This window comes from Pocillopora damicornis, chromosome 1 (genome assembly GCF_964200805.1).
Source record: "Pocillopora damicornis chromosome 1, jaPocDami1.2, whole genome shotgun sequence".
Classification (NCBI taxonomy): domain Eukaryota; kingdom Metazoa; phylum Cnidaria; class Anthozoa; order Scleractinia; family Pocilloporidae; genus Pocillopora; species Pocillopora damicornis.
The window spans coordinates 28,039,105-28,064,592 of NC_142670.1; the positions used below are offsets into that span (position 1 = coordinate 28,039,105).

The 25,488-nt window shown below is 38.6% G+C and overlaps 3 protein-coding genes and 1 pseudogene across 3 annotated transcripts in view; all 4 read right to left on the bottom strand.

The window, feature by feature from the left end:
* LOC149053098 (uncharacterized) overlaps positions 1 to 25,488 on the bottom strand; it is a 110,268-nt gene that overhangs the window by 28,122 nt on the left and 56,658 nt on the right. Inside the window, exon 3 of the mRNA XM_089182383.1 lies at positions 21,710 to 21,766. Within this exon, the coding sequence (XP_089038509.1) occupies positions 21,710 to 21,764 (55 nt within the window). The 5' untranslated portion in view covers positions 21,765 to 21,766. The remainder of the gene's footprint in view (positions 1 to 21,709; positions 21,767 to 25,488) is intronic.
* LOC149053102 (uncharacterized) lies at positions 1,266 to 15,972 on the bottom strand. Its single transcript, XM_089201523.1, has 18 exons — positions 15,812 to 15,972; positions 14,422 to 14,786; positions 14,085 to 14,097; positions 13,643 to 13,757; positions 12,398 to 12,678; positions 11,826 to 11,990; positions 11,308 to 11,437; positions 10,559 to 10,598; positions 9,760 to 9,867; positions 8,775 to 9,180; positions 7,826 to 8,190; positions 7,093 to 7,319; positions 5,832 to 6,127; positions 5,262 to 5,600; positions 4,753 to 4,882; positions 3,692 to 3,737; positions 2,906 to 3,004; positions 1,266 to 2,348 (listed from the first exon to the last, which is right to left on the bottom strand). Exons 1-18 carry the CDS (start codon positions 15,970 to 15,972, stop codon positions 2,038 to 2,040), a joined length of 3,597 nt encoding a protein of 1,198 aa, XP_089057649.1. The 3' UTR covers positions 1,266 to 2,037.
* Positions 16,489 to 19,972, bottom strand: LOC149053103 (uncharacterized). The gene has a single exon (XM_089201537.1). The coding sequence runs from the start codon at positions 19,846 to 19,848 to the stop codon at positions 16,489 to 16,491; it is 3,360 nt and encodes a 1,119-aa protein (XP_089057663.1). The 5' UTR covers positions 19,849 to 19,972.
* LOC149053104 (uncharacterized) lies at positions 23,851 to 24,447 on the bottom strand (annotated as a pseudogene).

A 25,488-nucleotide genomic window follows, 5' to 3' on the forward strand; every position in this document is an offset into this window, starting at 1 on the left:
GGTCAGTAACAACAACGACTCAACTTTAAAACTTAATACATTTTCGATTGATGTCTGAATCAATTTCTGTAATGTAAAAATATATTCCAGTTCTAGCTTGCCTTCGTTAAAATCAAACTTTCACAGTGCAAGAAATTAAACAGATGGTAGACAACTTTAGTATTTCAGTGGCTAGAGTTGCCAAGATAGAGGACGGTTGGTTTAGAGACATTTAGACTGATATATGCAGTTACAGCAGAAGTATTTCTGGCCAGAGCAGTTGAAAGAGGAGAATTTAAACATAAACAAGAGTTGAAAAGTGAATTTTCTTTTTAATTTTCAACGCTTATTAGAGGAGTTTGACACGTTAGAGAAAAATCACTGAAGTAATCAGTCATAAATGGCGACATCCAGAGGTTTATGAGATGCTAATACGATTCTAGCACATTGTTTCACTGAATAATCATCCCGAGTGTAAACATTTCAATCGACCGGTGATAGCTAGATCTTAACTCGAAGCGTTTACCGTCGTTTCATTCAATCTAAACCGAAATTAACAAACACGCGCAATAAAATATCACTTCAACCGATACTGAAATAATACATGACATCTGAAGAAAACATTCTAAATCCTGGACAATCCGTTCAACAATTAGTTACATCAACAAAGGTCTTCAGCTGCTTGAAAATACTGCTGACTAGCATGCATGTTGATATGTTGATCGCTTTGCAAGTTGTGAGAATGGCGTCCCTCCGTTCAGCATCTCGTTAAGTCTACGACAACCAGTGCTTAGGAGTTTTAGTAAGTTGAAGGGATGGAAAATAAACTGACAGGAGCTCTACTTTTAGGCTTTGCTATATAAATCTATATCATATTTGAAGGGAACAAAAGGGAACTCGTCGTAGCAGGGGTAAACTTGTCAATTGTTGAACTTTCAATGGGGCGAAACCTCCATAAACCACAAAGAATCATGGGGGTTAAGCCTGAGGAAGAGTTGTGTATTTGATTTTTCTTGACCTTTCACACTTTTTAAGATCAAAATGACAGGTCAGCATCTACAAATTTTATTCTATAATGAGGCCATTATAAGCTTATTCACCACACAAGGACAAGGGGAACCTCATTCTATGCAAAATTACGCTGTTAGGGTAAGCTTCAAGCTCACCACAAACGATTAATTCAACTCAAACAGTGTCTAGCATCTTTTTCTCCTTACAGTCCTGAATCAGAAATTAAGAACACGAGAATAAAGTAACTGATCACCAACTTGGGAAGCTCTTGACTGTTAAAACAATTGTTTATGTCTGTTCCTTAGGAAATGCATAGAGAACAGTAAGGAGAAAATGCATTCTAATTTTAAACTGTGAGGAATTAAATTAGATGCTTCAGGGTGGTAATGTGCATAACATGTGCTGGACATTCGAATGAATTCCGACCTCAATGTTCTTTGGCCAGCGTTTCTTGATTGCAAAAATACGTGTAAATATCTATACTCTAAAGCTAATTTTCTCCTTATCTTCGAGCGCAAGACAAAATGAACGACTTACTGAGCGCGAATGCTCGATACAAACGCTCTTTGGAGTACTCACAAAGACGTATGACGTACTAGAGCAGGGGCGTAACCAGGAGTTTTCAAGAGGTATCCATAATTATTCGAATCCCTCCCACCCCCAACCCCCAAGTCCCAAATCCTTCTCAGGTGACTTGAATAAAGGCGAGGTTACATTGTGAGCCTAAGTTTTTTACTGTATATGAAATGATGACTAAGTTGTAAAATTTTTTTTCGTCTTCTTCGATTCATTGACTGCAGCACCTTAAAGACAATCTGATTATATTTAGAAAATATACATTAAAAAAAAAAATACAAAAACAACCACGGTTAAATGAGTTGAGGCAAACTGCTTTTTTAAAACAATTATCTCTTTTATGCTTTTTTGTTGTTTTTCACTTTCGTGTTTTATTTTTTTACTTTCGACTGTTTTAAGTACGCACGTGCGTACCGTGCTAGAATTAGCTACGCCCCTGTAGAGAAACGACTCACTTTTTATAATATAAGACTAAGGAGAGGCATTGCCTTCAATTTCAGTACAACAAAAGTTTTCTGCTAGAAGTTTACATTCCACCAATTTGTCACACAAGGCATTGTACAAAACTGTGTAAGTGGCTTGGAAGCCTTTTCTTTGTTTCCAAGCCAATAACATACGATAAGCCTTCCTTGCCAACTTCTTATTGTCTTCATCCAAGTTAGTTATTGCAGCGTCGTCGAATTCCAGACAGCTTCCCAATTCCTTCCATTTTTTTCCAAGTTTCAGAGACAGCTCTTCTAACTCGCGATCTGATGGTTTACCATCTTTAACCATATAGATATCTGAGAATAACAATTGAGGGAGAATTAAAAAATTAGGAAAGGGGTGCTTCAAGGCTTTGGCGAAAAGCGAGCAGTTGTAGCGAGAGGCGATTTCTCTTTTCGGTATCATTCAATACCGAATCGTTGGCCATAAAGACTGTCACGCCTGGGAGAGGAGACATTTGCAGCAGCAGGGAAACCATTTTTCCAACCCATCAAAGAAAAACGCTGAGAAAGTTTTCCGGACTCATTATTTATTTCTGGCCTCGTACAAGCATCTTGAAAATGGAGGTCATTAACAACGTGTCCTAACTAGTCTCCAGTCGCTAATGCTGGAATAGGTGATAGTTTTTCAGGATACACGGATGTTGGATTAGTGAGAGAGCCCAGTTTTAAATCGTTTCTTTTATAATCTTCGCATTATAACGAGGTGTAAAGGATGTCTAATGAACGTAATGCCAGTCTCTCTGTATAAACAAATTTTACCATATATAAACGTGTAACAGCAATATGCAAACTTGAAAAAATAGAATAAAAGGAAAATCCATCGCAACATTTTCAATCTCGGCACTACGTACATTGTTTCCTCTTCCCAGAAGCCGCAGCAGGGCTGCATGACAATGATTCTGCGTTTGAATACTTTACAATTGAATGTTTCACACTTTGGGCAGAAATACCTGCAGAACAATGGGGTTGATAAGATGGCTGGGTTGAGAACTAATGCAAGTTTTATAGTATTGATGGTTCGGAAACGATGATGTGGTGATCCTGGACTGTGATCATCCGGGTAATACCTAGCCTTCACAACTTAGAGTAGTAGGTTTTGTTGATTTCTCTTTTAAGTAACAATAAGCATTGACAAATTTGACGAAGGAGGCTATTGTAAGGAAACATCTCGATCCAAGGTTTCATTTGAAAAGCAGTGGCAGGTTGCAAAGGATTTCTCACTAGTTACTCCATTACTTTAACGATATAGCCAAAGGAATAATGTTTTGGAGAATTACACTTCTTTGTGTCTTTCCCGGGCTTTTTTGCGCTTTACTCGTTTGCAGTATCCAACTCCCTACAAGAAAGGACACACGCGCCGTAAACGTATACATTGAGTTTACTGATACGTAACAGAGATAATAAGCCATCACTCTTGAGCGTGAGGCGGGCACGACCCGATTTATTAATACATGAGGTAAGGCAGGTTATTATGACTTTGCGTTGAAATACGTTGCTTCATCACTAAATACTACATTTTCAAATTCCACAGAGTCTGCATTTCTAAGTTTGCACATTTTAGAACAATGATGACTGGTCTAGTAAATTGTATTTATTCGAAAAACAACGAAACCAACAACAAAAAAACAACAACTTACCTCGAAGGGAGTCACTTCCTTCTTCATGATCAACAGTTACAGCAACCTAAAGGGAGGAAAATTCGCAATGTTACGGATGCACATGAAGTGAATAGAAATGAGGAAATAAAGAAAATTACTTAATAATAAGAAAAAGGAAAATTAAATAAGTAAAAAGGCATAGAAAGTGACTTCAAAGCAACTGAAAAATAAAAATAGTACACTTAATAAAAAAAATCACAAGGTCCTATATGTTCATACGCTGCGTCCTGTGGACAGGACATTTCTTTACCTATTCGACATTCTTCAGTCTTTTGTTTCCAGTGATTCGTCCTCTATATGGCCCGTGCCGCCTTAAAATAACCTCATTATCTTACTCGGAAACCTTTAGATGGCGAATTTGTAAGACTGTTATCGACTCAGCAGCGCTTATTTAACCTCTCCCTTTCCAGATTACTACTGGTATTTAAAAAAAAACTTGATCAAAAGACCGGAAGGCCGGATCCTAGTGTGGCCGCTTTATTTTCCTAGGTATTTGCTGGATTTGTTTTGATATAATGAATACACCAAAGGTTATCCCAGTCATGTTAAATTTCATATTGAGCGTATAAGAAATATTAGCAAGCAATAATGTTTACAGGAAGGGTAAACACATTTATATCAGTGCATCGAGAACTCATGCTGTCAATTTAGTGTCTCTCGAAAATATACCATTCCTAGGAGTAAGAAGCCTAGAGAAGGAGAACTTGCTAAAATTGCTTCTTTTCAACATGGTAAGCGGTGAGACAACAAGCAATGCAGTTTGGAAATAAGATGAGATATTTTTATTGAGAATTTGAGTGTAGTTTTACTTCCCAAGAGCGGTCGTTATTATTCCCATACAAACTCATATTTTCGCCATGACTCTATTTTGGCATGATGATCATTTCATATGTGAAGCTTGGACTGCCTTTCGTTACAGGGTTGTTAATCCTTTTAGTTCACTGTCATATACTATAGTAAGGTTGGCATCAGTAATATATTAACTCTGGGCTAAAAGTGCATTTAAGTAGCTAATCCACGAACCGTAAAATGTCACTTACTTGAGATGCCAATACCATGGTCACGTTGCACAAAAGTTCCTGACTTCGGTTGTTAAACTTCACTTTTGGAACACTCACACTTCCTAAGCAAACTTCACCACCTGTGTGATAAACTTCGTTCCCGCGGAATCTGTTGAAAATAAAATGAAATTTAAATGAGACAAACCCAACATACACTACACCAGCCGAGTCTTTGTGTAGAAAAGTACACGCTTACAATCGAAAACGACAGCATATTTGACGAGAGCCCTACTGAATCTTTGAAAACGAGCATTTGAAGACAATCACGCCGAAACAAAACCAAAATGTATACCTTCATGACCCTATTGATTGATAAGAAACCTAGAAAAGCCATAGCGAAAAATAATTAACTAACAATTGAACAATAAACAATTTTACAATGGAAGAAATAAATCATTTCTATGTAAAACTAGCATGACTGTATCTCGAAGTATTCAATTAAATCCTATGTACTTGATGGGGCAAAAATAAACTATACGATATTATACCTCACAAATTGTAAGGCGTTTTTCTCGTCTGTGCCTTGGGGTATGATTGCCTGAGAAAGAGACACCAAAATTTTCTCCTCTTCACAAACTGGTTTACGAGAGCTGCCTTCGCCTTTGTAGGGCACGACACACTCTGATATTCGCCGGTTCACATCATATTGCAGGCTTGGAGGATAGCAGAAAAGTTTGAGTCCAAAATGTCCGGGAACAGAGGTCTTACACAAGCAAGTAGAAAATTGGGCATACTGAGGCCTCGACCTACGGCGAATTTTTCTTACATAAGCATTGTAGTCTGAAGCAGATTTTAAACGCGATGTCCTCAACTTGACTGGACGGAATCTATGAAAAAGAAAAAAGAAAAAACCAAATACAGCTCAAGCACTCTAACGGAAATGATTATGGCCATTGCACAGTAACCTTGAGTCTACGTACTCGAGTGATCATTTTAATGATTAATTTATATTTAAATAAAATAAATAGATGCATTTATGACTGTATGCTGTAATACTGTTAAATTCCCTCTAAGTCCTGCGCACTATTTTTCAAATAAAGCCGACAAGAAATACTTACCTAGAGAGATGCTTGACTTTGAATTGCACTTTCCCATCGAGAAGAAGTGGCGGTTCATCCAGTCCATCTGTGATGTCTTTCCAGTCATGTGGTTCAACTAGTGACTCACAGTGTAATATCCTAAGTTCACCAGGACATAACTCTGCCAACTCTTGTTTCCCTTTACAGCAGAGGGTGAGAGGAATCCTAATTGTTACAGGCGCGATGAGAGTAACATTTTGAGTGCCTGAAATGTGCAGAACTGGACCGACAAGTCCTTCCTCTCCTTTTAACTTACTGCTTGGAAATTCTTGTACCTTGATTCAAAACCAAAAAATGTTATGTTGAACATGTTAAACTACTCCCAAATTAAAGTTCATTTACACCCTTTACATAATGAAAAGTGAATTTCAGGATGAAATTTAATTCTCCAATAATAGTATACAATGTAAATGCCCTCTTAAAGTTTGATGTAGCATTAATTTGAGCACTATTATCGAAAAAACTATACATTGAACTTACTATAATATATCTGATTTGTCGAGGGCATTCCATCAATAAACAATAGTGTATAAAGTTAACAGGATAACCCAATATCTGCAGCAGATATCGCAGTTATCATGTTGAGTTCAGCTTGTGCCTAGTTTCCAACGCCCTGAAAACTTAGAGAGAAGTGTCTTTTTTTATCAAACCTTATGTCTGGGTCATCTTCAGTTTTGGTAGATAAGTGAAACCTCGGTTTTGATAATGCAGGACTTCATGCTCAACTTGATCCACTAATTGCAGTAATTGCAAACCAATAAAAACTACATAACCAACTCTGTTCACAAGAATGATTTCAACTTGAAATTTATATTGTAGCGAAACAAAAACAAATGTTCCGTTGTGAGTTTTTAAGTGAGTTTTCCAAAATCTAATTATTGAAAAGGCGATTGCTAGGATTCATGAGTACATTTGGGGACAGCAAGTGACACAAATAATTCATAGTTACCAAAACTACTGATTAGAATATTACTTCATGTATGTATCCTCACACACATGTAGATACATGCACAGTTGTCTTGTATTTAGCTTAAAATTGTTAATTAATATCTCTCCATCAATATTACCACTAAGCTCATGGAGTGTATTGCAAGTAACTGAAGGTACAGGCTGTACTCTTATAGCACCTTTATGCTATCTCCTTGCTTTTGACAATCCCCTCACACCAATCTTATATGTTACTTTCAAAACTGAATAATGTTTTATTCATCCATGTATATAATTATATAGTTTAATGTACCTGGATTGTCACACAGAAATCTTGATTAACAGGAACACAACTCTGAGGAATTTGAACACTGACATCAGGAAAGTCAGGCACGATACAGGTCAATTCCGGACCTACTGCAGTACCTCTTGAAAAGGTGAAAGACTTAGGACGCCAGATTGCAGCAAATGAAGAAACTCCTGATTTTGAACAAACAGCTCGTGCAAATGGGAAAAGCCACCTGGGAACTGTTGAAGTTTCTGCATGAAAATAAAAATGTGGGTTGAAATTACGCCCTTTCAGCTGTGTCTTAAAGTCCTCAAACAATGAAGTTGCCCCCAACAGATATCATGAGAATAGCTACGCTTCAAAGAAGAAAGTTTGCAAGAACATGGTGATTGAGAAAAATTTATATCATAGTGACTAAAATGTATTGTAAACTTCACGTAACATTTATGCAACAATACACGTAATAATACAAGCAGTACGTGTAATAATATTACACGTACTGCTTGGATGCAACTACAGGTAAAACGAAATTGCTGGGATCAATATCAGTATCTGAGTCATGGCACACCTACTCCTCCCCTAAGCCAACAACAGCCAACTGACAAGTTCAAGTTACAAGTTCGGATCAATTTTGGGTCAGGAGAGGGGGAGGTTGACAATTTCTCAGATACTGACATTGATGCCAGTGAAGAAGGGAGCCTGAGAGTATCATTCATTAAGTTATTCACACCTGCATTTAATAACAACATAGCGTTACCTGATCCAAGCCAAGTATTCTCTGTCTTCAATTCCTTCCATTCATTGTTCTTTTGGTCAATCAGTTGTTTGATAACCACCTCATACCCCTCCAAACTTGGGGCACTGTGCAACAAAGCTATAGTAAAACTTAATCGTTCAACACTTTCTCTGTATTCCAGATCTGGTGGGCTATCATGAGATAGTTCAATGACACTGCTTACCAATATCTCATCACTGGCAATGGGTGGGGAGAGGGTCCCGGGGTTCCACAATGAGCATGTACATGTAAATGGCACAGGTTGTTGGACAGCTCCACTATTAAGTTTTATAGAGGCGCCGGCTTCCCTTAGGTGCCATGTGTCTTCCTTACCTCCAAGTTTTCCTCTGAAATACACAGGAAAATTAATCATTCAGTATTTAAATATAATTTTTCCCAAGTGGAGTAAGCATGGCAAAGGCATTTAAAATGCGAGTCGCAAACTTGCAGTTTGAACGAGTCTTTCAAATAATTGGCACTTAACCTCAAAACTAAATCGAATAACTGTTCTTTTTTTCTAATTTTGTCTCAGTCAGTTATTAAAATATAAGATACAAAAAATATTTTGAATTGGCCACTCCCAATAGTAAATTGAGATTCCTGCTCTGGTTTACTAAATTGCTAGATGAACATAATAAGAAATTCTGTAATATATGAACATCCTAAAGGTTGTTCCTCAAAAACCCAATTTCCACAAAATTAAAAAATGGCTTTAACATTATTTAGCCAGCTGTGCTAAGAAATTTTTCCATCAATTTATTTTTCTTTGACTCAAATAGACTCAAATGCGAGTCATAAATCAAAACATTTATTTAAATGATTCACTATCATTCCTTATAATGACTAAGTACCACTTCATTGATGGAAACACTGAAAATAAAAACAAAAAACAAGGGATAGGTAAACAACTGAGTTATTGCGAAAAACATACCTTTTGATCAAAGTATTTTTATTTTCTTCATAGTCTACTGTAGCATCTTTTTCATCCGCCAATTTTTTTCTGACCGCCTTATTAAAATCGCGTAGCCCCTGAGAGGCATTGCCTTCAGTCTTATCGCAACAAAACTGTTCTGCTAGAAGTTTACAATTCACCAATTTGTGACACAAGGCATCGTTCAAAACTGTGTAAGTGGCTTTGCTGCCTTGTCCTTGTTTCCAATCTATTAACATGTTAAAAGCTTTATCTGCCAACTTCGGGTTGTCTTCATCATAGTTTCTTATTGCGGCTCGGCTGAATCCCAGGCGTCCTCCTAATGTCTTCCATTTTCCTGCAAGTTCCCGAGACAGATATTCCAACTCCTCATTTGACGGTTCCCCATGTTTAACCAAATAGATACCTGAGTATAACAACAGAGGGAGAATAAGAAATTAGAAAAGGGATGCTTCAAGGCTTTGACGAATAGCAAACAGTTGTGGCGAAAGGCGACTTCTCTTTTTTTGGTATCATTCAATACCGAATCGTCAGCCCTTGAGATTGTCAAGCTTGAGCGAGGAGACATTTGCAGCGGCAGGGAAACCATTTTCCCAACCCATACATAAAAAAAAATAAAAACGCTTAGGAAGTTTTCCAGACTCGTTATCTATTTCTGACCTCTTATTTCGCGTATGGCCCAACAAGCATCTTGAAAATGGAGGTCATTAACGTCTCTTAGCTATAGTCTCCAGCCGTTAATGCTGGAATAGGTTAATGTAGTTCAAGATACACAGGTGTTGGATTAATGATAGAGTCCACTTTTAATTCATTATTTTTTATTCTCTTATATAAGTGGGTAAGGAGGATGTCTAAGATATATAATGCCAGTCTTTCTGCATAAACAAATTTTACCATGCATAAACGCGTAACAACAACATACAAACTTGAATAAAATACAATTAAAAAGGAAAATCCATCGCGACATTTTTAATCTCGGTACTACCTGCAGATTGGCGTATCCTCTTCCTAGGAGCTGCAACAGGGCTGCATGGCGATGATTCTGAATTTGGACGCTTTACAATTGAATGTTTCACACTTTGGGAGGAAATACCTGCAGAATAATGGGGTTAATGAGATGGCTGGCTTGAGAACTAATGCAATTTTTATGGCGCTGATGGTTCGGAAACGTTGATGTGGTGATCCTGGACTGTGATCATTCGGGTATGATCTAGCGTTCACAAATTAAAGTGGTACGTTTTGTCGATTTCTCTTATAAGTAACAATGAGCATTGACAAATTTGACGAAGGGGGCCGTTAGATGGAAAAATATTCGATTCAAGATTTCATTTGCAAAGCAGTAGCGGGTGCAAACGATTCATCACTGTCAGAGTTACTCCATCATTTTGTGTATTTCCCAAGCTGTTTTGTGCTTTATTCGTTTTCAGCATCAAATTCCCTGCAAGGAGGGACGCACGCACCGTAGTCTGCATTGAGTTTACTGATACATAACAGAGACAATAAGCCATCACTGTTGAGCATGAGGGGGCACGGCCTGATTTATTAACACATGAAGTAAGGCAGGTTATTATGACTTTCCGTTGAGAACACGTGCTTTGTCACTAAAATCTACATTTTAAAAACCAATAGAGCCTACATTTCTGAATTTACATATTTTAGAACAAGATGACTGGTCTTAAGTAATTGTATTTATTCGAACAACATATTTTAGAACAAGATTACTAGTCAAGTAAATTGTATTTATTCGAACAACAACAAAACCTACAACAAAAACAACAACTTACCACTTCCTTCTTCAAAGTCAGAGGTGACAGGAACAGAAACCTGAATGGAGGAGGAAAATTTGCAATATTACGGGTGCGTATGAGGTGAATAGAAATGAGGAAATAAAGAAATTTACTAATTAATAAGAAAAAGGAAAAATAATTAAGAAAAAAGGCAGAGGCATAGAAAGGGACTTTAAAGCAACTGAAAAGTAAAGTAATCACAAAATGAAAATAAAAAATTTGCAAGGTCCTGCATGTTCATGTACTGTTTTCTGTGGGCAGGACATTTCTTTACCTATTCGACGTTCCTCAAGGTTTTGTTTCTAGTGATTCGTCCTTAATAAGTTTGGTGCCGCCTTAAATGACCTCATTATCTTACTCAGAAACTAGCTTTACTACTCCTAGGAGAATGAAACCTAAAAATGGAGAACTTGCTAAAATGGCTTCTTTTCATCTTAATAAGCGGTCTGACCACAGGCAATGCACTTTGGAAGTAAGGTGAGATATTTTTATTGAGAATTTGACTGTATTTTTACTTCCTAAGAGCGGTCGTAATTATTCCAATATAAACTAAAATTTTCGCCATGACTCTTATTTCGCAAGATGATCATCTCACAACTGGAGCTTGGGCTGCCTGTGGTTAAAGCATTGCTAATCCTTTTAATTAATTGTCATCTACTGTAGTAAGGTTGGCATCAGTACTTTATTAGCTCTGGGCTAAAAGTGCATTTAATTAGCAAATCCACAAACCGTAAGATGTCACCTACTTGAGACGCTAATACCATGATAATGTTGCACAAAAGTTGCTGATTTTGGTCGCAAAACTTCACTCCTGGAACACTCTCATTTGCTAAGCAAACTTCACCACCTGTGTAATAAACTTTGTTCTCGTGGAATCTGTTAAAAATGAAATGAATTTAAATGAGGCAAACCTAACGTACACCAGCCGAGTCTTCGTCTAGAAAAGCACACGTTTTGAAATCTTTTCTTACAACCGAAAATGACAGCACATTTAATGAGAGCCCTACTGAATATGTGAAAACGAGCATTTGAAGACAATAAAGCCGAAACAAAACCAACATGTATATCTCCATGGCCCTATTGATTGATAAGAAACCTAGAAAAGCCATGGCGAAAAATTGGTTCACTGACAGTTGAACAATGTACAATTTTACAATGGAAGGAATAAATCATTTCTATGTAAAACTAGCATGACGTAACCTAGAAGTATTCAATTAAATCATATGTACTTGATGGGCCAGAAATAAATTGTATTATATTATACTTCACAAACTGCAGGGCATTTTTCTGATCTGTGTCCTGGGGTATGATAGCCTCGGAAAGAGACACCAAAATTTTATCCTCTCCACAGACTGGTTTAGAAGAGCAGCCTTCGTCTTTGTAGGGTACGACACATTCCGATATATTCCGTATTACATCATAATACAGTCTTTGAGGATAGCAAAAAAGTTTGAGTTTAAAACGTCACGAACACCGGTCTCACACAAGCACGTAAAAAACCGGGCATGCTGAGGCCTAGACCTATAGCAAATTTTTCCTACAAAATCAGTGAAGCCCGAAGTAGATTGTAAAAGTGATCTCATCAACTTGATTGGACGGAATCTATCGAAAAAGAAAAGGAAAAATCAAACACAGCCCAAGCAATCCAATGGAAACGATTATCAGCCATTGCACAGTAATCTTGAGTATATACGTACTCGAGTGGTCATTTCAATTATTGAATCTATAGTTAACTAAAAGAAATCCATGTATGTATGACTGTACACTAAAATACGTTTGAATTTCCTCTACGTCATGCGTATTATTTTTCAAATAAAGCCGACGAGAAATACTTACCCAGAGAAATGCCTAACTTTAAATTGCACTTTCCCATCTACAAGACGTGGCGGTTCATCTAATTTATCTGTAATGTCTTTCCAGTCATGTGCTTCACATTGTAATATCCTCAGTTCACCGGGACGTAACTCTGCCAACTCTTGTTTTTCTTTACGGAAGGTGAGAGGAATCCTTATTGTTACAGGCGCGATGAGACTAACATTTTGAGAGCCTGAAATGTAAATAACTGGACCGACAAGTCCTCCCTCTCCTTTTAGCTCACTGCTTGGGAATTCTTGTACCTGGATTTAAAAGCAAAACAAGTTGTTGGGCATGTTAAACCACTCCCAGCATTATAGTACACAATGTAAATGTCCTTTCAAAGTTTTATGTAGTAATATAAGCATTATTATGAAAAAATGTATACACCGGACTTAATATAAAAAGTCTGATTGGTCAAGAGCACTCAATCAATATACAGTAAAGAGTGAAGTTTACATATAACCCAATATCTACCGCAGATATTGCAGTTATCATGTCGAGTTCAACCTCTGCCTAGTTTCCAAGCCCTGACTGTATTCTTAAACTTTTGCAAATTTGAAGAGATGTGTTCTTTCGTAATTTGTTTAAAAGATGTATAATAAAACAATAATTTAATTTGGTTTTTGGATGATGTCATAACTCACCAAATCTTATGTCTGTGTTGTCTTCGGTTTACGTAGATAACTCAGACCTTGGTTTTGCTAATTCATCATGATATCATGCATAACTTCATCCACTAATTGCATTAATTACAAACCAATAAAACCAATTAACCTGACAGGAATGATTTCAATTTGACATTTATATCGAAGCAAAAGTCTGTTTGTTGCTTAGAATGAGTTTTCCAAAACTTAGTTTTAAAAAGGGAATGCCCAGGATCCATGAGTACACATGGGGACAGTAGTACCACAAATAATTCGAAGTTACCAAAACTGCTGATTATAACTTTGTCACATGTATCTTCACACACATGCAAGCACAAGCCCAACTGTCCTCTATTTTAGCTTAAAGTTGTTAATTAATATCTCTCTTTCCATGAATATTGCCACCAAGTTCATGGAGTGTATGGCAAGTAACTGAGGGTACAGGTTTTACTATTGCAACACCTTTGTTTTATCTCCTTGCTTTAGACAATCCCCTCACGCCAATCCTATGACTTTCAAAACTGGAAAATGAAAAAGTTGCAGGACTCATGCATGTATATAATTTTATAGTTCCATGCACCTTGATTGTCACACAGAAATCTTGATAAACAGGAACACAACTCTGAGGAATTTGGACACTGACATCAGGAAGGTCAGGCACAATACAGGTCAATTCCGGGCCTCCTGCAGTACCTCTTGAAAAGGTGAAAGACTTAGGACGCCAGACTGCAGCAAATGAAGAAACTGCTGATTTTGTACAAACAGCTTGTGCAAATGGGAAAAGCCACTTGGGAACTGTTGAAGTTTCTGCATATAAAAATAAATGATTGGAAATGCATCCTTTAGCTGTGTTTTGAAGTCTTCAAACAATAAAGTTACCCCCAACAGATGTCATTATGATATTTATGCTTCAAAGAAGAAAGTTTAATTTGCAACAACATGGTTATTGAGGAAAATTTATATTATAGTGATTAAAATCCATTGGAGACTTCATGTAACATTTGTGCAATAATTACACGTACTGCTTGGATACACCTAAAGGGTAAACGAAAAAAAAGTTCTAAAGTTGGATTTGAAATGCCTATGAAGAAGCAAGAAGTCTACTTTGACATTATGAGTGCAGCAGGTCATGCATTGCAGGGATAGATGTCCGCATCTAAGTCAGTGCACACCTACTCCTTCTCCCTTAAGTCAACTGATAAGTTCGGGTTACAAGTTGGGTTTAATTTTGGGTTAGGAGAGGGGGAGCTGCACATTTCTCAAATGCTGACATTGATGCCAATGAAAAAGGGAGCCTAGGAATATCATGAGCATTCATTAAGTTATTCACACCTGCATTTAATAAAAACATAACGTTACCTGATCCATGCCAAGTATTCTCTGTCTTTAATTCCTTCCATTCGTTGTTCTCTTGGTCAGTCAGTTGCTTGATAACCACCTCATACCCCTCCAAATATGGGGCACTGTGCATCAAAGTTACAGTAAAACTTATACCTTCAAAACTTTTCTTGTAATCCAGATCTGGTGGGCCATCATGAGATATTTCAATAACACTGCTAACCAATATCTCATCACTGGCAGCGGAGGGGGATAGGGCCCTGGGGTTCCACAATAAGCATCTACATGTAAATGGCACAGGTTGTTGTACAGCTCCACTGCAAAGTTTGATAGAGGCACCAGCTTCCCTCAGGTGCCATGAGTCTTCCTTTCCTCCTATTTTTCCTCTGAAATACAAAGGAAATTAATTATCCAGCATTTTAAGATATTTTTCTCACGTGGAGTAAGCAATGACAAAGGTATTTAAAATGCAAGTGGCAAAGTGGAAGTTTGAAAAACTCATTTAGATATTGACACTTAATTTCAAAACTAGATCTAATAAATGTTATTTTTCTTTATTTTTCTTTTCTTTTCCATTAATTTGCTTTTCCTTGACTCAAATAGCCTCAAGTTATAATCATAAATCAAAACATTTATTTAAATTATTCACTATCATTTTTGATAATAATTAAGTACCCCTTTGTTGATGGAAACACTGAAAAAAAATGTTGAATACCTGTAGAACATGGTAATTGAACTGGGTGGAGTAAACTTTGTTCTGAAATCTCACGCGTGACATCTGAATCAAAGACCAAAAGTGCATGGCAAAAGTTCAATTACCACTTCATTACATTTATTTTAAATTTGCAAAATTCAGTTGCTAAATGAATAAAGATTTTTTTAAAGCCGGTACAAATACATGTATGTTATTTATCCAGTACTGAACTGGTGTGTAAAATGTTATTAAAGTTGTCTTTCTTTTTTTCTACAATTTGATTGATTTCCTAAAACAATCGGTTAAATCTAATTTGTTGCTGTACTTTCGTGAAGCTTTCTCCTTAGCTGGGAAATCGATGCACTTTAGAGCAAAAAATAGTGCATTTTATCAATAAATCGTGCCAATGAGAACCAATCAGATTGCAAGGATCACCAGTGATTTGAGCACGAATGTAATAAATTTTTAATAGCATTACAGTTATTTAGCATGAACTCTATTAACTAAAGATTAAAAAGAAAATAAAATAAAAGAAAGTAACTGTCATTTATAAAGAGGTCCGGAGGTTGTTCTTTATTTAGAGCACTTTGTCAAAAGTTCCTATTAGTTAACACCTCCTAGCAACTCCAACCATGCTCTTTACAATGGTCTGTGCATCCATGAGAAAAAAAAACATGGGAAAGGCAAAAAACTGAGTCATTGCAGAAAAACCCATACCTTTTAATCAAAGTCTTTTCATTGTCTTCAGTGTCTACTGTTGCATCTTCTATATCTGCCAAATCTTTCCTGCCGGTGTAATAAGGTACCTCATCCTCCTCTTTGGCTGGGGAGATTATTATTTTTAGGCGTTTGGTTTCAGTATACAATATAACGGACATTTACTACCACTTAATTCCCAATATCTGTTCAACCAAAATTGTTCAATATGGGGTCTTTCCGCACTAACGAAAAAGTTGTTTATTTAAAACAATTTTTTCGTCATCACTAAATTTTGACAAATTTTGGCCAAAGCCGACAAATTGTGAAACACATCGCCGAAAAATTTGTCCCAAGTAAAATCTGGACAAAATTAATTAAATAAGCAAGACCGTGATAAACTTGTCGATTAATTATCGCAAAAGCTACGAACAGCGTGTAGCTGAACTGAAATCAGTTTACTACAGAGGCAAAAATTCTCTTTTGTCGCAAAACTCTGGGATTCTAAAATTTTAAAACGGCTTTGAAAAATCCTAGAAATTGGAGGTGGAATCCTTTGGCAGACAAGGTAAGAGAGTTTTTCAACTTTGAAATTTATAATGTAGATGTAACACTCAAACAAACTTTTATCCTTTGATTTTGCCAGAGCAATTTTAGGCTGGAGTCATGAAAATCGCGAAAGCTCGGATATGCATTGATTAAGAGTATAAGATAAGATTACCGTATGACTCTCCTTCTCCAGCCTTGTCACCCACTTCTTTTGCAATTTGTAGATGACGCTCACAGTACTCGATTGCCTTACGAAAGTTGCCTAAGCTATGAAAGGCATTGCTAAGACTTCCATAAGCCCTTCTCTCTCCAGCTTTATCCCCAACTTCTTTTGCTTTTTGTAGATGACGCTCGTGGTAACTGATAGCCTTATAAAACTCGCTTACCACCTGATAGGCATTGCCAAGATTTCCATAAGCCCTTCCTTCTCCAGCTTTGTCTCCCACTTCTTTTGCAATTTGTAGACGACGCTCGTGGTAACTGATAGCCTTATAAAACTCGCCTAAGCCATGATAGGCATTGCAAAGATTTCCATAAGCCCGTCCTTCTCTAGCTTTGTCTCCCACTTCTTTTGCAATTTGTAGACGACGCTCGTGGTAACTGATAGCCTTATGAAAATCACCTAAGCTATGATAGGCATTGCCAAGATTTCCATAAGCCCGTCCTTCTCCAGCTTTGTCTCCCACTTCTTTTGCAATTTGTAGACGACGCTCGTGGTAACTGATAGCCTTATGAAAATCGCCTAAGCTATGATAGGCATTGCCAAGATTTCCATAAGCCCCTCCTTCTCCAGCTTTGTCTCCCACTTCCTTTGCAATTTGTAGATCACGCTCGTGGTAACTGATAGCCTTTTGAAAATCGCCTAAGCTATCATAGGCATTGCCAAGATTTCCATAAGCCCGTCCTTCTCCAGCTTTGTCTCCCACTTCTTTTGCAATTTGTAAATGACGCCCGTGATAACTGATAGCCTCATGAAAATCGCCTAAGCCACGATAGACATTGCCAAGATTTCCATAAGCCCGTCCTTCTCCAGCTTTGTCTCCCACTTCTTTTGCAATTTGTAGACGATGCTCGTGGTAACTGATAGCCTTATGAAAATCGCCTAACTGCCGATAGGCATTGCCAAGATTTCCATAAGCCCGTCCTTCTCCAGCTTTGTCTCCCACTTCTTTTGCAATTTGTAGATCACGCTCGTGGTAACTGATAGCCTTATGAAAATCGCCTAAGCTATCATAGGCATTGCCAAGATTTCCATAAGCCCGTCCTTCTCCAGCGTTGTCTCCCACTTCTTTTGCAATTTGTAGATGACGTCCGTGGTAACTGATAGCCTTATGAAAATCGCTTAAGCTATCATAAACATTGCCAAGATTTCCATAGGCCTGTCCTTCTCCAACTTTATCTCCCACTTCTTTTGCAACTTGTAGACGACGCTCGTGGTAACTGATAGCCTTATGAAAATCCCCTAACATCTGATAGGCAATGCCAAGATTTCCATAAGCCCGTCCTTCTCCAGCTTTGTTTTCCACTTCTTCTGCAATTTGTAGACGACGCTCGTGGTAACTGATAGCCTTATGAAAATCGCCTAATTGCTGATAGGCATTGCCAAGATTTCCATAAGCCCCTCCTTCTCCAGCTTTGTCTCCCACTTCCTTTGCAATTTGTAGATCACGCTCGTGGTAACTGATAGCCTTTTGAAAATCGCCTAAGCTATCATAGGCATTGCCAAGATTTCCATAAGCCCGTCCTTCTCCAGCTTTGTCTCCCACTTCTTTTGTAATTTGTAGATGACGCCCGTGGTAACTGATAGCATTATGAAAATCGCCTAAGCCACGATAGGTATTGCCAAGATTTCCATAAGCCCGTCCTTCTCCAGCTTTGTCTCCCACTTCTTTTGCAATTTGTAGACGACGCTCGTGGTAACTGATAGCCTTATGAAAATCGCCTAACTGCCGATAGGCATTGCCAAGATTCCCATAAGCCCCTCCTTCTCCAGCTTTGTCTCCCACTTCTTCTGCAATTTGTAAATCACGCTCGTGGTAACTGATAGCCTTATGAAAATCGCCTAAGCTATGATAGGCATTGCCAAGATTTCCATAAGCCCGTCCTTCTCCAGCTTTGTCTCCCACCTCTTTTGCAATTTTTAGACGTTGCTCGTGGTAACTGATAGCCTTATGAAAATCGCCTAACATCTGATAGGTATAGCCAAAATTTCCATAAGCCCTTCCTTCTCCAGCTTTGTCTCCCACTTCCTTTGCAATTTGTAGATGACGCTCGTGGTAACTGATAGCCTTATGAAAATCGCCTAACTGCCGATAGGCATTGCTAAGATTTTCATAAGCCCGTCCTTCTCCAGCTTTGTCTCCCACTTTTTTTGCAATTTGTAGATCACGCTCGTGGTAACTGATAGCCTTATGAAAATCGCCTAAGCTATGATAGGCATTGCCAAGATTTCCATAAGCCCCTCCTTCTCCAGCTTTGTTTCCCACTTCTTTTGCAATTTGTAGATCACGCTCGTGGTAACTGATAGCCTTATGAAAATCACCTAAGCTATGATAGGCATTGCCAACATTTCCATAAGCCCCTCCTTCTCCAGCTTTGTTTCCCACTTCTTTTGCAATTTGTAGACGACGCTCGTGGTAACTGATAGCCTTATGAAAATCGCCTAACTGCCGATAGGCATTGCTAAGATTTCCATAAGCCCCTTCTTCTCCAGCTTTGTCTCCCACTTCTTTTGCAATTTGTAGATCACGCTCGTGGTAACTGATAGCCTTATGAAAATCGCCTAAGCTATGATAGGCATTGCCAAGATTTCCATAAGCTCCTCCTTCTCCAGCTTTGTCTACCACTTCTTTTGCAATTTGTAGATCACGCTCGTGGTAACTGATAGCCTTATGAAAATCGCCTAAGCTATCATAGGCATTGCCAAGATTTCCATAAGCCCGTCCTTCTCCAGCTTTGTCTCCCACTTCTTTTGCAATTTGTAGACGTTGCTCGTGGTAACTGATAGCCTTATGAAAATCGCTTAAGCTATCATAAACATTGCCAAGATTTCCATAGGCCCGTCCTTCTCCAGCTTTGTCTCCCACTTCTTTTGCAACTTGTAGACGACGCTCGTGGTAACTGATAGCCTTATGAAAATCGCCTAACATCTGATAGGCATTGCCAAGATTTCCATAAGCCCGTCCTTCTCCAGCTTTGTTTCCCACTTCTTTTGCAATTTGTAGACGACGCTCGTGGTAACTGATAGCCTTATTAAAATCGCCTAATTGCTGATAGGCATTGCCAAGATTTCCATACGCCCCACCTTCTCCAGCTTTGTCTCCCACTTCTTTTGCAATTTGTAGATCACGCTCGTGGCAACTGATAGCCTTGTGAAAATCGCCTAAGCTATGAAAGGCATTGCCAAGATTTCCATAAGCCCGTTCTTCTCCAGCTTTGTCTCCCACTTCTTTTGCAATTTGTAGACGACGCTCGTGGTAACTGATAGCCTTCTGAAAATCGCCTAACATCTGATAGGCATTGCCAAGATTTCCATAAGCCCCTCCTTCTCCAGCTTTGTCTCCCACTTCTTTTGCAATTTGTAGACGACGCTCGTGGTAACTGATAGCCTTATGAAAATCGCCTAACTGCCGATAAGCATTGCCAAGATTTCTATAAGCCCGTCCTTCTCCAGCTTTGTCGTTGGGTTTCAACTTTTGTGTATTTTGCAAATTGTCTCCTACTCTCCAATATGAAAAAGGAAAAAATGGCGTTCGTGAGAAGAAAAGAGAAATAATCTAGCAATCATAAATACACAAAAAGTTCTTTTCTTCATAGAGATTCTCTTTTGCTTTTAGCTTTCCACTTTTTTTCTTATTCAAATATCCGTACGATTGAATGTAAATAATATTTTTATTTAAAAAATGGCCAAATTGATTAGAAACTAACGAAATGTAGATGTTGCTCGATGGATTGCACTAAGTTTGACCTTGGATGAATTTTATTGCAAATGCTCTTCCGGTCCTTGCCCACAGTTTATTACTAAACTATGGAAAAAAAGAAATAATCATTTCGGGATATCCTTCTCTCCATTTGTTTGAGGCTGGTTTTCACTAATGACGGAGTCGAAGTGGTAAAAGCACTTCTTTTCGAGTGAAAACTGAGTATCGGAGTCGACTCCGACTCCGACTCCGTTGTAAAAGAAAACCAGTCTTTGGGTGGTGCCTTATCATCGGCCGTTAAGCTTTCTACATAGGAGATTGATATTGAAGTGAAACAATTTTATAAAAAATCACCCGTCGCAGTCACGGATTAGTGTCAACAAATGTTTTGTTCCCCCCTCCTTCTGCATTCCAAGAAGCACCATAACCTAAACATAGCCACTGCTGGTAGAGAAGAGAAAGGAAAAAGGCAAGAAAGAAGCAAATTTCAAAGTGTTCAAAGAGTTCATTTCAAAGTGTTCCTTTCAAAGCATTCTGAGTGTTCATTTCAAATTGTTCACATCTTCCATATAGCAGAACCTAGGCAATAGCTTCCCACTGTAGTTTCTGCATGTCATGCTCAATAAATGGGACTTTTTAATTGTTTCCAATCATCAGTGATGTGAAGCACTTTTTGCCAAAGGTATGCTAAAACATTTAGAAGAACTTTGTTGGGAATGTAATCAACTCGTCGCGTTGCACTGTTTCCTTTGCAAAAAAATACCAAAATTCCCCAGCCAACCCCCTCCAAGGAGAAACGTACCTTAATTATTTTAGACCGATGAGAGCGACTTCGCACCGAGCCTCGTCTTTGCGCTGTAATTTCGGTATCAGGTCACAGAGCCGCGAGAACTCGGATTTACTCAGTCCGGCCGATTACCATTACAGATAAGTACCAAGTCTTTCAATACCTTTCTATATTCAAGTGGTAACAGAGAACGTTTGTGTCGCAAAATAAACTTCGTTTAGACAGGGCTTAATCGATAGGAAATCAAAAACATCGGCTTAAGCAGCTCCTTTGAAGAAACTGAATATTTTAAACTGTGTTTGACAAAACAGCTTTGAGACATGTTTAAGCTTTTTTTCGAATGTGGTATAACCCTGTGACTGGCTAATGATGCATCACTTTAAGCAAAATGAGGTGAAAGTATCTACCTAAAGATGGCAGACTAGCCCTCAGTTTATTCCGGTGAGACTTTAACTAACAGCTCTGAAAGCCACGCAACATTTGCAGCATGATTAAGGTTCTTTTTTTTTCATCTTCATGTCGTTGTACTAATTTTACTTTCAAACAAAATTTAGGTCATGATCAATATTTACAGTAAACTCGCAAATATGTGGTAGCTCTACTCTAAGCATGAAATATTTCATTGTAGAATAGTGCTTATGTTCATATTCAGTGTTTTCAAACCTGGAGAACTGTCTTGTTCACGATCTCGATCTGCCTTGCCTCGAGGAACTTCCATACCTAAAAAAGAACACAAAAGAAAATATCATTTATCATCCCCAAGCGCTTCAGCGATCAGTTCATTTTCCTAATTTATCAAGTTAAACAAGCAACAATGCAAAGGAAAAAATCGAAGGTTTCTTCGCAAACCTTAATCACAATTACCAATCTTATGTTCAATTTAAAGAATTAAGCTGCGGCTCAATTTAAGTAGAGGCAATTCCGTGGGATGTCTTAACTACTGAGCGTAGCATTGAAAGGAATTGTGCAATTACAGTCGACCAAGATTAGTCAGTTAGATCAGCCGAAGACACCACTGTAGAAAATTTTAGAGTTGAAGAAACCGTGACTGTTTTTGTATTTAAAAATAGCGAAGAGCCGCAGCTCAAAAACCTCTTTCTGAAACAAACTGCCACTCCACCTCCTGATCTCCTCGCGTTTCTCAGCGCCTGTTTCATTCCTCCTAAAAGCAACAGCTCGGCAAAAACAATTTCCATCTCCACTGACAAAGAGTTCTCTCCTTTGAGCCATGATTTGTTTATCGAAAACGTCAATAAGTACGAAAACAGGCCGTATACACTTTAATACAACTGAAACACTGTACTTAAGTTAAAGACTGTACCTAAGTTATTTCCTAGAGATTTGTAGTTATGTTTGTGATAAGAAAGAAATCGATTAAAACACCACAGCATGGCAAATAAATTCAACTGTCTCCTTTATCTAATCAAAGAATCATGGCCAACTCGTGCATAATGAAACATGGTTGTGAACTTGTAGTTACAGGTCTTACTGCAAAGCAAGGTTGCTCTTATTTCAAAAGCCAAGGTTCCGGAAAATCACAAAGAGATCCACAATTATGGTAATCATCCAACTCCACAGAATAATTAACCTATATACAGCCGACGAAAACAGCAAAAAATAGTAACCTACGTTTATCAAATTTACGTTTGCAGAATTCGTTAAATTTAGCCGCTGGAATCCAAATCTTTCCTCGCCTGCAAAAGCCGAATTCCACCATTCTCCAATCCTATGTCACTTATCGCCTCTTAGTAGCTCAATATATATTTGCATTGTAACGCAATGATCTTTGATCATACGCCTTTCTCCAGCTTGTATCTGATACGTTTTCTGCCTCGGAACTAAAATACCTCCGAACCTACTTAATATGACCTCTAGATTTTATGACTGAGTGAAATTATAGATATGCGGAAATGATTTTTATGGGTTTTCTTATGTCCGAAAATTATTTTCGTCTGCTTCTGATCAATCTAGCCGCCAATGTTTACATAAGATGAAAATCGATAAGATTTTACGTATTCCTATTGGCTAGCTTTGCATTTTTTCCATGAAACGAAAAAGAAACCCAGCTGGGTTTTCACCATGGTTTGCCATAGGCATCTCACAGAAAAAGGGAAAATTCTTAGCTGCGAGCGACCGGGGGCAGAGGGTATTTCCACCTTCAAAGGTCGAAAAAAATCGATTTTTCCTTTATTTGACTAAACTGAATTCAAACATTCAAAAAAACGTTTCCATAAAAAAATTCTGAAATCTTTAAAAGCAACTGATTTATTTAGAAAAACGTATTTTCAAATGAAAGATAATAAACCAAGAAGGTGTCATAATCTCGGACATGGGCGAATCCTCTGGGGAAGTGTCGCGGCAACCGCTCACGTTGAGGCTCGATTTTCATTTACATGTAATTCCATATTTTGTTTACATCGTGCACTTTAAAAATTCACTCGTAAAAGTTCTTTGCTTATGGAAAATTTTTTGCTCACGGAAAAATCAAGAGCGGAAAAAGTCCTTGGTAAAAAAAAAAAAAAAAAAGAGAAAAAATAGGCCCAAAGAAGATAGAAAGATTACCATTCTGTAAAGAAACGAAAAATTTTCATTGTAAAAGAGACTTGTAATGACGAAGCTCCACGCACGCAAAGAATCGCCGTCCAACCAAACTTTGCTATACATAATTCTCATTAATTCATAATACATTATCAACCAAAGCCGATTTTTTGCAAAAATATTCCTAGCGATGACATTGATAAACATCAAAACAAAACATATTGGTTCAATGTTTATCATCGATAAATTCTATGTCGTCACGACAACTATCCTTTTTCGTTCAGGGGAACTACATAGATCTGCATCGGATGTTTATCAGTTCTAGCCCAAAAGGACACAAAGTCATTCATCCATGATGGAGGGCGCCTAACACGAGTTAGCCGTGAAGGAACGGGACTTGCTGAGGATTCAGGAGGTGGGGTAGGGTGTTTAATTATATAGGTTTGCGGGATCAAAGCAGTCGCTTTTGACTGTCCTCCAGTGGGTGTGTCATCTCCCTCGTTTCCTCCGTGGGCTTCGTGGCTTCAGTGGATGGGCTGACTTTTTCATGTGGCTCGAATTGCACAGTTTGGTGTTTCCCTCGTGATCTTTTTTGAGGATTACATTGCCCTTCTTTTCTACCACTTTGTATGATACTGTTCAAAACTGGGGAACAGTGTGTTGTCACGGGTCTTGTTGAGCAGGATGTGATCTCCCTCGCCAATATCACTGTATTGTGCTGACCGCTTTCTATCTGCATACGCTTTCTGCCGAAGTTTCCCCCGCGCGTCTCTCTCGCGAAGAGGCTGTTGCCAATGGGCCTCGGTGATTCTTTCACTTGGAATGGTTACTCTTGGAAGTTTGTCATTGAGGCGTCGACCCATCAGGAGCTCGGCTGGGGGCAACCCAGACACTGCGTGATGTGTGGTTTGACACTGGTAGGAAATTTCGTAATGCCCTTTTCCAGTCTTTACCTTCCAAAGTAGCGATTCTTTTTATCTTTAGTAGAGTCTCATTGCAGCGCTCGACTTCACCATTACTCTGCGGCCAGTAGGGGATTCCTTTCCGTTGAACTATTCCTAGGAAATCTAGAAAGCCTTCAAGCTATGTGGAGGCAAATATCGGGTCATTCTGACAGCGGACACTTTAAGGTATGCCATGTGTTTGAAAAATACCCTCCATGGCTCTTGCGACGTGTGATGCATCTGTCTTCTTCAACAAGATGACTTCGGGCCAGCGTGAGTAGTTTTCTACTACTACGAGCAGGTGGTTTCCGCTGGGAATCCCCAATAGGCCGACGGCGATGTCAACCTATAGAACTTTGGGTAATGTTGTGGACCTGATGGGTTCGATCGTACTTCTAGGGCCGACTAGCTGGCAAGGATGACAGGCTTTTACTAATGTATAACCTGCTTATCCATGCTGGGCCACCATGCCTTTTCTCTGAGGCGGACCTTTGTGCTTGTCATACCTTGGTGACCCTTATGTGCGAGTGTATGTTTCCAGAGGCTTCTGGCATTATGATACAGTTACCTTTGAGGAGAAGCTGGCCAAGGACCCGCAGTTCTTCTACCAAAGCTCTGTATCTTGTGGCCGTTAAGTGACTCCAGTCTCCTGAGGTAACAGCTTGATTCATCAACTTTAATGTGGGATCTTTTGCAGATGCTTGCACAACTTGTTGGGGTGTGAGTGCTGCTGATGCAGCTTCACTAGCTATACTGAAGGCATATTCCGTGCTTTCATGTGCATCGTCTTGAGCTGGATCTACTGGGAGCCGGCTTAGGGCATTCGCAGAGTTTTCTTTCCCCGAAGTGTCATTAGATAACGAAATTGCTCGCGGTATAACAACCATATTTCAATACCTGCTAATGGGCGTGTACTCTTGACACCCAGAAGGGTTACCAGCGGCTTGTCGTCTGTGCGGA

Bases quoted from the DNA above. Each gene is read 5' to 3' on its own strand.
- LOC149053102 (XM_089201523.1), bottom strand. From the start codon at position 15,972: ATGTCCGTTATATTGTATACTGAAACCAAACGCCTAAAAATAATAATC. The intron at 9,181-9,759 runs GTAGTACCGAGA...TGTTATACTCAG, and splicing joins GAGGATACGCCAATCTGCAG to GTATCTATTTGGTTAAACAT. The intron at 8,191-8,774 runs GTATGTTTTTCG...TGTGTATTTCAG, and splicing joins AAAAATACTTTGATCAAAAG to AGGAAAACTTGGAGGTAAGG.
- LOC149053103 (XM_089201537.1), bottom strand. From the start codon at position 19,848: ATGTTAGGCGATTTTCAGAAGGCTATCAGTTACCACGAGCGTCGTCTA.